The sequence below is a fragment of the Lactuca sativa genome, chromosome 3 (genome assembly GCF_002870075.4).
Source record: "Lactuca sativa cultivar Salinas chromosome 3, Lsat_Salinas_v11, whole genome shotgun sequence".
Taxonomy (NCBI): Eukaryota; Viridiplantae; Streptophyta; class Magnoliopsida; order Asterales; family Asteraceae; genus Lactuca; species Lactuca sativa.
The window spans coordinates 164,181,423-164,192,329 of record NC_056625.2 but is presented as its reverse complement, the minus strand read 5'-3'; the positions used below and the strand labels follow the sequence as shown (position 1 = coordinate 164,192,329).

The 10,907-nt window shown below is 36.7% G+C and overlaps 1 protein-coding gene across 1 annotated transcript; it reads right to left on the bottom strand.

The window, feature by feature from the left end:
* Positions 1 to 8,913: 8,913 nt before the first annotated feature.
* Positions 8,914 to 10,630, bottom strand: LOC111880203 (UDP-glycosyltransferase 83A1). Its single transcript, XM_023876613.3, has 2 exons — positions 10,088 to 10,630; positions 8,914 to 10,014 (listed from the first exon to the last, which is right to left on the bottom strand). The coding sequence occupies exons 1-2, from the start codon at positions 10,566 to 10,568 to the stop codon at positions 9,107 to 9,109; spliced, it is 1,389 nt and encodes a 462-aa protein (XP_023732381.1). The 5' UTR covers positions 10,569 to 10,630; the 3' UTR covers positions 8,914 to 9,106.
* Between the last annotated feature and the right edge of the window lie 277 nt (positions 10,631 to 10,907).

Sequence of the window (10,907 nt, the reverse complement as noted above, 5' to 3'; positions counted from 1 at the left end):
CTGAACATACTTCCATTCCGTACTAGGACTGCATCATAGGGATGTAAGTCCAACCTTAGAGAACATACTTCTATTCTTTGCATGAGCGATCGAACTACGTCTAGGTTCAACCATTTTCGCTCACAAATTCATTTTTCTTTCGGTGTAACAGAATCATGAATCCCAAGAAAAACGATCAGCCCATCAACCAAACACCAACGCTTCAGATTGATGCAGCTACCTTTCAAGCTGCAGTCTCGGCTGCCGTGTCAGCTGTTCTGACCCACCTGAACGCTAACAACACAAATGTTAGTGGCATTGTTAACAACCATTCCAATCCAAGTAACAATCAAGCACCGCAACGAGCAACAAACTACCATGATACCCCGAGTGCCGAGACCAAGAGTAACAGCCGAAAGTTTTGGGCCAAAAGGAAGAACAAATCGCTTCGAGGGGCGAATAAGAACACAGCTACGACATCTGCACCTCCTACTACCATTCCTTCTAGTGTCCCAATTGTCCCTACACCAGCTAGACAATATGCCGGAAACCTACCAAAATGCTATGAGTGTAGCTTTCATCATCTAGGTAGTTGCCGACCGTTACACTGTTATAAGTGCAACAGGAATGGACATACTACCAGTTACTGCAGGATCCAGATCCAACACATTTCTTCAACCACCAATGTCCAAACCTCTCAGATACGTCATCTATGTGGCATCATGGGACACTTAAAAAAGGACTGTCCATCGGAGAAGGACAACGGCAAATCCGGAGGAGTTTGACCTCAGAATGCAACGAGGCAGTTAAGGACCCTAATATAGTATAGGTTCCCTCCAAATCGTCAGTATTTAGTATGTACAAAAACATGTTTAAAACTAGTGCAACCAGAGTCTTATCTTTTGCGAGATTCCATCTGTTAAGGGGCTCTCGTGCTGCGTATACTTGTCTTTTGTAGTATACCTTGTTTCGCAGCAATAGTCTTGTAATAAATCCTAAGTACAGTAACTCTGTTAATGGTTGCACTGTTGTGTTTTGTCTGTAACGCCTTATGTTCAAATCTAATGTCTTTAGTTTCCATATGTTTCCGACTTTATCATACGACTCGAGTAAATTTGATCCCTGCAATACCAGCTCCATACGTGCATCTCTTTCTCAGTAAACGTCTTTTAGTGAAGACGTCATATCAGAACTCCGAGGTACTCGTGCATGAAGTACCTATTAGTTCCTTTCCTTTCCGAAGGAATCCCCACAATATTACTCATGTAGTACGTCAAGTTCAATTCCAGGATTCATACGGTTGATCTATCACTGAAGAATGTATACATGAGAGTGATATATAATCAATGTTCTACAGGTTTAGAATTGATGATTCCACTTTAACTTCTTTTCCCTCGATGGGATGTGAGATTAAGGAAGAATCAATTATTCGACTACCTTTTCAGTCTTAATTATATACGACTCGTATACACGAAATTGTGATCATTGAATCATGTATAAATTCTAATATGAACTTCAGGATGGAGACTGTCCAGGAGTACGAGTAATTGCATTGGCATAGGAACAAACTTAGAACCCAGTATGACTCTTATAACCAGATCGCCTTCAGTCTAAACACCTATGGAAGATACAAGAACAGCCCAGACAACACAGCGAACTACTCAACAATAGAATTAGAAGACCAGGCTCCTCACCCTTGAGAGCTCCGGTCTTATTCTTACCAGAAGTCGACGGAGTGCAATTTATGTACCTCGACGACCGGAGACGACGGAGTGCATTTTATGTACCTCGACGACCGAAGACGATGGAGTGCATTTTATGTACCTCGACGACCGGAGACTTCATTAAGATTTCCTTTAGAAATCGTTGTCTCTGCCTCGCATAGACGAATTGATTGGGCAAACACAGGGAAATAATTTCTTCAGAAATGGACCTCAGATCCGAATATCACCAGTTCGAGTGTTAGGGATGGATGTCCTAAAGACTACCCTCCGAACTCGATGCGGACACTTCGAGTCCGTAGTGATATCCCTCGAATAGGACCAATATGCCCATAGTATTCATGAGCTGAATAAGTAGAGTACGCCTTTCTTACTGGGATCAGTTCGTCATTTCTCCATATAATGACTACTTATCTACCCTCGTAGTAAGAAAGAACCCATAGAAACATTACCCTCGGAGATACTTTCCGCAAAGTTCTCTGAACAAGATTTTTGGAATATAGATTCAAATTTCCTGAGACACACTTTTAGTGTTGTGGAAATTCTTGAGTACTCTGTCAAATTATCCATAACCGTTGGGAATTTGTCGGCACCATAGTCACCGACGGAAAATTCGCCAAATTCTAGGTCTTACAGACCTACTATCATAGTCCATTCGGAACTCCCCGTAAACTTCAAGAACCCTTTCGACTTTGACCCAGCAAGGGATGGCCCTTGACTGGGAAGTAAGCGAGAGAAAGAACCTTTGGAATTCCAAGTGAGAGACCAAATTCTTTAGGAAACCTCACTCTGGGAACGACTTAATACGCTTAATAAAGCGTGGAAAGCTAAAATCCAATATGGTTAGGACCTCCGAGATTCTTACCAGAATCGGTCTTGCATTTCACAAACTAGACCTACTCCGCGAACTCAGTAACGTACATTTTCCCCTTCGCTTCTCGAACTTGAAACATTATCCTTCCATTAGGACTTTCGTAATCCCTCTTGACGAGATCGAGATTTACTAGATCCTTGCCTTCATATTATAACCGTAGTGACCCTCGACTGAGTGGCCAAGCAGACGAAGCAACGTCGTCGCCCATTACTGAAGGTTCGTTGGAATAGCAACTGAGAACCCGATTTCACTTGGAAGCGCGAGAGCAAATCGATTAGGAAGTTTTCACCTAACGACTCGATCATTTATACCTACTTCCTTATCTAAATTCTAATTTCGGGACGAAATTCCCTTTAACAGGGGGATGATGTGACAACCCGAAATTTCCATTCTGAACAAACCATATCAAGACAATAGAGCTTAGAACAATTTCAGTGAAATTCCAGACTTCGGGTATAAGTTTGGCAGTTTTTCAGGATTTACACTTAAGGAGATATCAGGAGAGTGGTTACACTAGGGTTTTGTGCAACACTGTTATTCCAACACTCTGTAATATTAAAAATCATTTCAGGAATAAAAATATTTTCTACCAAAAATATCTCAGGACTATAAATAGAATTCTAAACCAAATTCATTCATTATTCGCATTTCCAACTATAGAAAAGCCATTTTCTCTCTCATGGTTCTTCGGGTTTTTATACCAAAAAGTGAGTAACTCTTTCTAGTAGTGTTAGAAATCTTTAAATGTGTTCATAACATAGATTACATAGCTAAATCATTAGATTTAGGAGTTTACTCCCCAAGGTGTTCTTGGGCAGTAAACTCCCGAAACAAAGCCGAGACCAACCCTTGTGTTATGCTACTGCCTTAGACTCATTTATATGTGTGTTAGGGACATGAAATCAAGCAAGAACCACCCATGTTTGGGAGTTCACGGCCCAAGAGTTTCTTAGGCCGTAAACTCCAAATTCAAGCACCAAATGGTGCTTTTAAGGCACCTAAAGCATTGGACATTTACTAGGAATTGTTCCCACTTAAATCAAGGACCAAAACACATCAAAATCACCTTCCAAAGTGAGTTTACGGCCAAGACATGGTTCTTGGGCCGTAAACATGAAAGAAGGGCACCAAAGTGTGCCTAATGCCTTCATATACTTGGTATAAAAGTCTAGAACCTATACCACATGTGCAAGAGACTTGAAAGCATCAAAAACACCAATACTTAAGAGTTTACGGCCGCAAACTCTGAGGGAAATGGCCTTAGGGCCATAAACTCCTGAATGGAGTGTTTCTATGCCTTAAACGCTTCTAAGAATTTAACCACCAAGTTGGAATAATTCTAGGAGTCATTTGGAACTTCAAAACAAACAATACACCCATGGTTGGGAGTGTACGGCCGTAAACTCAAGAGTTTACAACCGTAAACTCCATGTGCGTTGGTATATGAGGAGTAAACTCATATATGGGGTCCTTTGGAACCCTAAACACAAGTGCCTTGTCCCACAATAGCTTAGATGTAATCCTTAGGACTTAAAACACTTATATAAAGTGTTTATTTTGTCTAGGATGTCTTAACATTATAAATTAGAAATTTGAGACTAATTGAGTGCATATATGTGTGATTATATGTTCATTAGGATCGTAGTGTGGGTACAAGTCCTCACTTGACTCCTAACAATCCTACACCGTCCAGTTCATCTGAACTACCAACTACAGGTGAGTTCATACCCCTTAATCAATGTTTTAAATGATTTTAAACATTTTAATGGGGGGGATACAAGTAGAAAACAATATGTTATTAAATCAATCTTATGTATTTTATAACTGTGTTTTCACTCAGCAGATTTCACATATTTCAAAAGGTGACACATGAAGTGGTTTTCTATCTTAAAATACCTTGATAACAAAAGTATTAGTTTTGAAATGTTTATTAAAATGACATCAAGTCATTCTTAATTATTGTTTAAAACACCTAGATATCTTGCAAAACCATTATTTTACCTTCTTGAATCAAACTATACTTATGCGCATATGTTCATTTATATGTTAGAGATTATAGTTTTCACCCTTCATTTAGTTTCCAATACTCTTGGGTAGCAAGAGTGCATAAACCTACGTAAACAACCAATTACCTTGCAGTTAACTATCATAGGGATAGTTATAAGATATCAAACATTATTACTACTACAAGGAATCACACCAGAGTCAGTTCATTCATGAGTCTATACCAATACCTTACATGATACATGAGTACACTTACTTAGGATTACATGATACATGAATATGTTTACATATACTTACCTGTTACATGAACACACTTACATGAATACCATACAGGAACACTTTTACATAGGTGCATTATCCTATATTCACTTAGCTAGACACTTGTACTTAGAACTACGAGGATGATTTATTAGTAATTTCTGTGTAAATTATCTTTCCTATCCCGGTTGAATGGGATATCTCGGCGGGACTTACCATTCTGAACCCCACTGATTAGCACCAGTGGTCGATGACCATCTACGGAGGTCTAAGGTTACTACTTATACTAGGTAGATCGATAACCGGGGCTAACCCCTCCACCCACCTGCTGCTGCTACAGAGGACAAGTGGACAATCTTCGATTGTTCATAAGGTTATACCTTTCGCTTATTGCGATGTTGTGTTACTCCTAGTACCCAGCGATGACACTTACATTAATACTTGTTCTGGACAATCTTCGGATGTTTATTACGTTATACCTTTCGCTTATTGCGATATTGTGTTACTCCTAGTACCCAACAATGACACTTACATTAATACTTGTTTTGGACAATCTTCGGATGTTCATCAGGTTATACCTTTTGCTTATTGCGATGTTGTGTTACTCCTAGTACCCAGCGATGACACTTACATTAATACTTGTTCCGGACAATCTTCGGATGTTCATTAGGTTCTACCTTTCGCTTATTGCGATGTTGTGTTACTCCTAGTACCCAACGATGACACTTACATTAATACTTGTTCTGGACAATCTTCGGATATTCATTAGGTTATACATTTCGCTTATTGTGATGTTATGTTACTCCTAGTACCCAGCGATGTCACTTACATTAATACTTGTTCTGGACAATCTTCGGATGTTCATTAGGTTACATATTTCGCTAGATGCGATGTTGTGTTAGTCCTATTACCCAGTGACAACACTTACAGTAGTACATTTTCTTGTTTACTTTATTTTGTGATACTTTCACATAAACGATGAGTTCGACTAAGTACTTTAGTACTAAACAATTGAAGGAAAAACTATCATTTTACTTACAAAACATTCGGGTCTTGGTAAAAGACTACATTGCCATAACAAAACAATCGGGTCTTGGTAGAAGACTACATTTCAAACTAATAGAAAATAAGGGATTTTCTAGTGTTTTTCTTACTTACATCAAAATTTTCATTTAAAGGTTTACATGGCCTTCATAATAGATTTTCATAAGCAAGACAATGACACTTAATTACTTATGAATTCACCAGCTTTAAAGCTGATACTCTCTTTCAAAATAACTTGTATTCTCAGGTCATTAGTTAGACAGGTGCGATGGCCAGGTTTTTGAGAAGATGGAGCACAGACAAGACTCGCCTTATTTTGATTATTCATTTTATTGTTGTACATTATGAAAGAACACACATGTATTAAAACTCTACTTATAATGCAATGGATGATGTTGTTGCTTGTTTATTATATTACACTGTTGTGATACTGTACATGACGTCCTCCACCCCTGAACGTTTCCGCCGTTCGTGGTTTTGGGGTGTGACAAAATGGAAAATAAGTCACTATATTACCATGAAAATTTGAATTTGACACTATGTTATTTTTTTCGCGATTATGTCACTATATTTACAATTTTATTGCAATATCAACCAAATGAACTGTTCTACATGTTGTCCCGGTAATAACTTTTTTCAAACTGCAATAAATTCAGTATGTTTTCCAAGATTGTGATTTTGACATTGTGTTTTTTTCTCAATTATGTCACTATATTTACCGTTTTGTTGCAATATAATCAAACACAATAACCGATTACCATCAATCTAGCACATTACAAAATAAATGACATGATAATATTGTGACGTGAAACCCATATGACACCTCTATGTGCCGCGACGCATTTTATTAAATGCACCTGACTCCACACGTCCATCAGTGTATGCAAAAAAGAAAAGTCAGTGTGACCCATGGCCACGCCACGACCCTTTATAGGGCGCAGCATGGCGAGGCAAAAGCCTCCCAATAAAAGGAAGGTCACTCATCCTCCTTTCTGTCAACCAATTCTTCCAACTTACACACACACACACACACACTCTCTCTCTCTCTCTCTCTCTCTCCCTTCCTCCATATCGAGATTTCGGTCCCTTATGATTCGACTTCTCGTTCTGCAATGCAGGTAGTGAAGCTCTAGAGGTTTCAGAGGATAGCTAAGGAAAGGAAGTAAATGTCAAAGTTCTGTTCGTGACTATTTGGACCTCATCAATTGAGTAAGTTACACTTACTCTTATCTAAACTACTTAATTGTTTCAAGAATATTCAGGTGAGTTGCCTCATTATACTTTGTGTGGCAATATATGTTCTTTGTATATTAGAATGTGAGGACTATTGGAATAGAGTGAAATGAACAGACTAATTCAGCTGAATATTCTTGAAACAAGTAAGTAGGTTATATAATTAAGTGTCAAGGTAACTTATTTGAATCACGATGAACCGAAATCTCGAGAGGGCGAGGGAGGGAGGGAGGGAGAGAGAGAGAGAGAGAGAGAGAGAGAGAGAGAGAGAGAGAGAAAATTGGAAGAATTGGTGGAAAGAAATGAGGATAGTGACCGTCCTTTTATAGGGAAGTTATTTCCTCGACGCGCGGCGTCCTACGGAGGGTCGCGTCGCGGCCATGGGCCAGACTGACTTTTCTTTCGTGCACACAATGTTGGACGTGCAGATTCAAGTCATTTAATAAACAAGCTACGACACATAAAGGTGTGGTATGACTTCCACGTCACAATAATATCATGTTATTTATTTTATAAGGTGCTAGAATGATGGTAACCGGTCATTTGGTTGATATCGCAACAAAACTATAAATATAGTGATATAATTGTGAAAAAAACATAGTGTCAAAATCGCAATTTTATTAAATATAGCGACTTTATTGCAATTAGAAAAAAATAGTTACCGAAACAATAAGTATAACTGGTTATTTGGTTAATATTACAACAAATGGTAAATATACTAACATAATTACGAAACAAATAATTCAGTGTCAAATTTGAAATTTTGTGCTAATATACTAACTTTTTTGCAATTTGACCAAAAATTATATTTATATTTATATCTATATGATGTTGTTAAAGTTAAATCATTTATATTTGACAATATGAACTTGATTTTTTTTTTTTTATTAACTTTCATATTTAATGTACAAAGATAAATTATATAATCCTCTTTTTTGTTTGTTTTTACTAAGTTCTTTTATGTAAACTTATAAATAAATTAAACATGATTAAACCTATATTAAGCAAATATTATATTTAATTTTTATTAATAGTTGGAAACTCTAATTATTATAAATAATTTAAATATAATTAGAACTATATTGAATAAAGATTATATATAATTTTTATTAGTAATTGAAAACTTTAATAACGTATATTAATTTAAAAGGAACAGTATTTTAGGTTGAAAACAATGTAGTTAAAAATATTTTTTTTTTCTTGAACCACTTTGAAAATTTAAAACGATGACCTATTTTATAATATTTATATGGGTTGAAATCAATGTAGTAAAAAATAAATGATTTATGTTGAACCATATCGAAAATTGAAAGGAGTGACATACCATATAATATTTATATAGATTTAGATATAAATGTACATACATCTATTTAACTTATATTTTTTTATCATAAACAATTTTTTATAATATTCTTTCATTTGTTTATTTAATTATTTATTTTTTTTAAATTAAGTTAATATACTTATATCGTTAGGATATATAAAAAAGACCGATTCTTGCAACTTAAGCATAGTTATGTCTAAAATGAAATGTGTAATCGTATGCATGTTTCACCATATATTGTTGTTAATGATTCTCTATATCGGATGATTACCCAAGCCTCTTGCCCTCCTTTGCAACGCATTTTTTTTCGTGTCGATATATTTGTCAAAACCAATGCTGTTTATACCGACTCATAAAAAGACTTATTAGTTATTAGTCAAAAATCAATAACATAACAAGGATCACTCATCTTTGTGATTACATAATTGAAAAACGGATTAGCCAATATAATCGAAAAAAATATTACTATAACGGCACATTGAATATCCAATATATATAATCCAAGCATATAATCCTAATTAATAAAAAATTCGTTACAAGACTTGCATACAAATTAACGCTTACTAAAATTTCGAGTACATTAGCTCTCTTAAACGAGTAAAAGGTAAGTGCAGCTCGACATATGGAAACAAATGAAAGGGTATGTTTTGTTCATACAATAATAAAGTGTTAACTGGATTCTTGGCAGCCTGTATCTTTCTCTTTTATCCACTCAATAAAATTGCTAAGATTTTTGTGTGAGCATCCGCCTTCTGTAATACTGCTCGTAACCTTCTCTTTGATATCCATGGCCTTAGTTCTGAATGTATTGTCTCCGAGCAGCTGCTCTACCTTACCTTTTATTTCCCCTCTTCGGATGATACCAGCTTCATCTTTTTCAAACCCAAGCCCAATCTTCCAGATGTCACAAATGTAAATTTCATTCTGAAACTGATCAGCAAAGTATGGCCAACACAAGAAAGGGAGTCCATTTGTAACACCCTCTAAAGTAGAATTCCAACCACAATGACTCACAAAACAAGCCACAGAAGGATGAGCTAATACTTTCTGTTGAGGTGCCCAACTCACAATTCTTCCACGAGAGCCTACTCTTTCCAGAAACCCATCTGGGTAAGCAGCTGTAGTCTCCTTTGTCATGCCTTGTCGCACAACCCACAAGAATGGTCTGTTGCTAAGTTCAAGACCAAGTGCCAATTCTTCAAACTGGGTTTGGTTGAAAATGGTGAAGCTCCCAAATGCTACATAAATGACCGTACATGGTGGCTGTTGGTCGAGCCATGCTAAACAGGTGGAGTCTTCTTGCCAGAAGTGACCTACTTGATCAGCACGTCGGTTGCTTGCCAGCAAAGGGCCAATTGGCAATAGCTGGGGGAAGAGGTTAAGTGCTCCTGGCTCCAGCTCAATAGTTGATCTGCATAGATGCCATTCCGTCAATCTGGCGGCTTCAGGAGCTTCTTTTACAACTTGAAAAATAGCTTCTACAGTGGGCAAGTCTTCAAAGCACGTCCACCAGAGATTCGTTGGTTTTATAGGTGGCATGGTTTCTGACAGCTTAATCATCTGATTTAGAGGTATGCCTGAAATAAAAAATTCAATAAACGTTAAACGATCTTCTTAGAAAATGAAATGGGTAATCGTTGCATGTTTCACCATTGTAGTTAATGATTCCATCAGCAATCAATTTCTGACAGCTCAACATGGAAACTAGCAAAGTAACCGATGCTGGGCAGAAGGCTGCTCTTCTTATTCCCATCTTCTTTGCGACTTTTATCGCCCATCCCATGCAATCATCAACAATAATACAGGTAACTTTATTGCTGTCTTCTTTGTTAATTGTCTCTATAAGTTCTTCCAATTTGCCAGGCATAGTTTCTAGTATTGATCTGGTCAACTTACAAAGGTCAGTTCTGTCCGCCCATGATTCTAATCCATCGGGGATTGAAACCGACTGCAATAGATCACTAAAACCATCATTTTCTAATGCATTGCTTGTTACCAACTTGTGAGTGACCTCTGTGTTTACAACTGTAACTTTGACATCATGGTTGACTAAGCGTTGTGCAAGCTCCATTATAGGAATGACATGGCCTTGTGCGGGATAAGGTATGACTAGAACATGAGGTTTTGCCATGATTTGTGAGGGACGTTTTCTTGGAGGTTCAAACAAGTAATAGTGCTTTCTCCATACTTTGTGGCTTGCTCCTTTTTATAGACAAAAACAATTGAGACGTCAAGGCTATATTGTTTTTTTTTGTTGGTTGCCTTATTATTTTTTATTAAGGGGCTAGTTGGCTGCTTTGTGGAAAGTTATCTTAAAGCAAAAATTAGCAAATAGTTCATAACTTTAGACCTATCCTATATATATATATATATATATATATATATATATATATATATATATATATATATATATATATATATATATATATATATATATATATATATATATATATATATGACAAATATGACA

What these genes read in the sequence shown, in the direction of transcription:
- LOC111880203 (XM_023876613.3), bottom strand. Translation starts at nt 10,568, where the DNA reads ATGGCAAAACCTCATGTTCTAGTCATACCTTATCCCGCACAAGGCCAT. An exon ending in TGGAATCATTAACTACAATG is followed by an intron (nt 10,015 to 10,087) that starts GTGAAACATGCA and finishes TTTTTATTTCAG; the next exon opens with GCATACCTCTAAATCAGATG.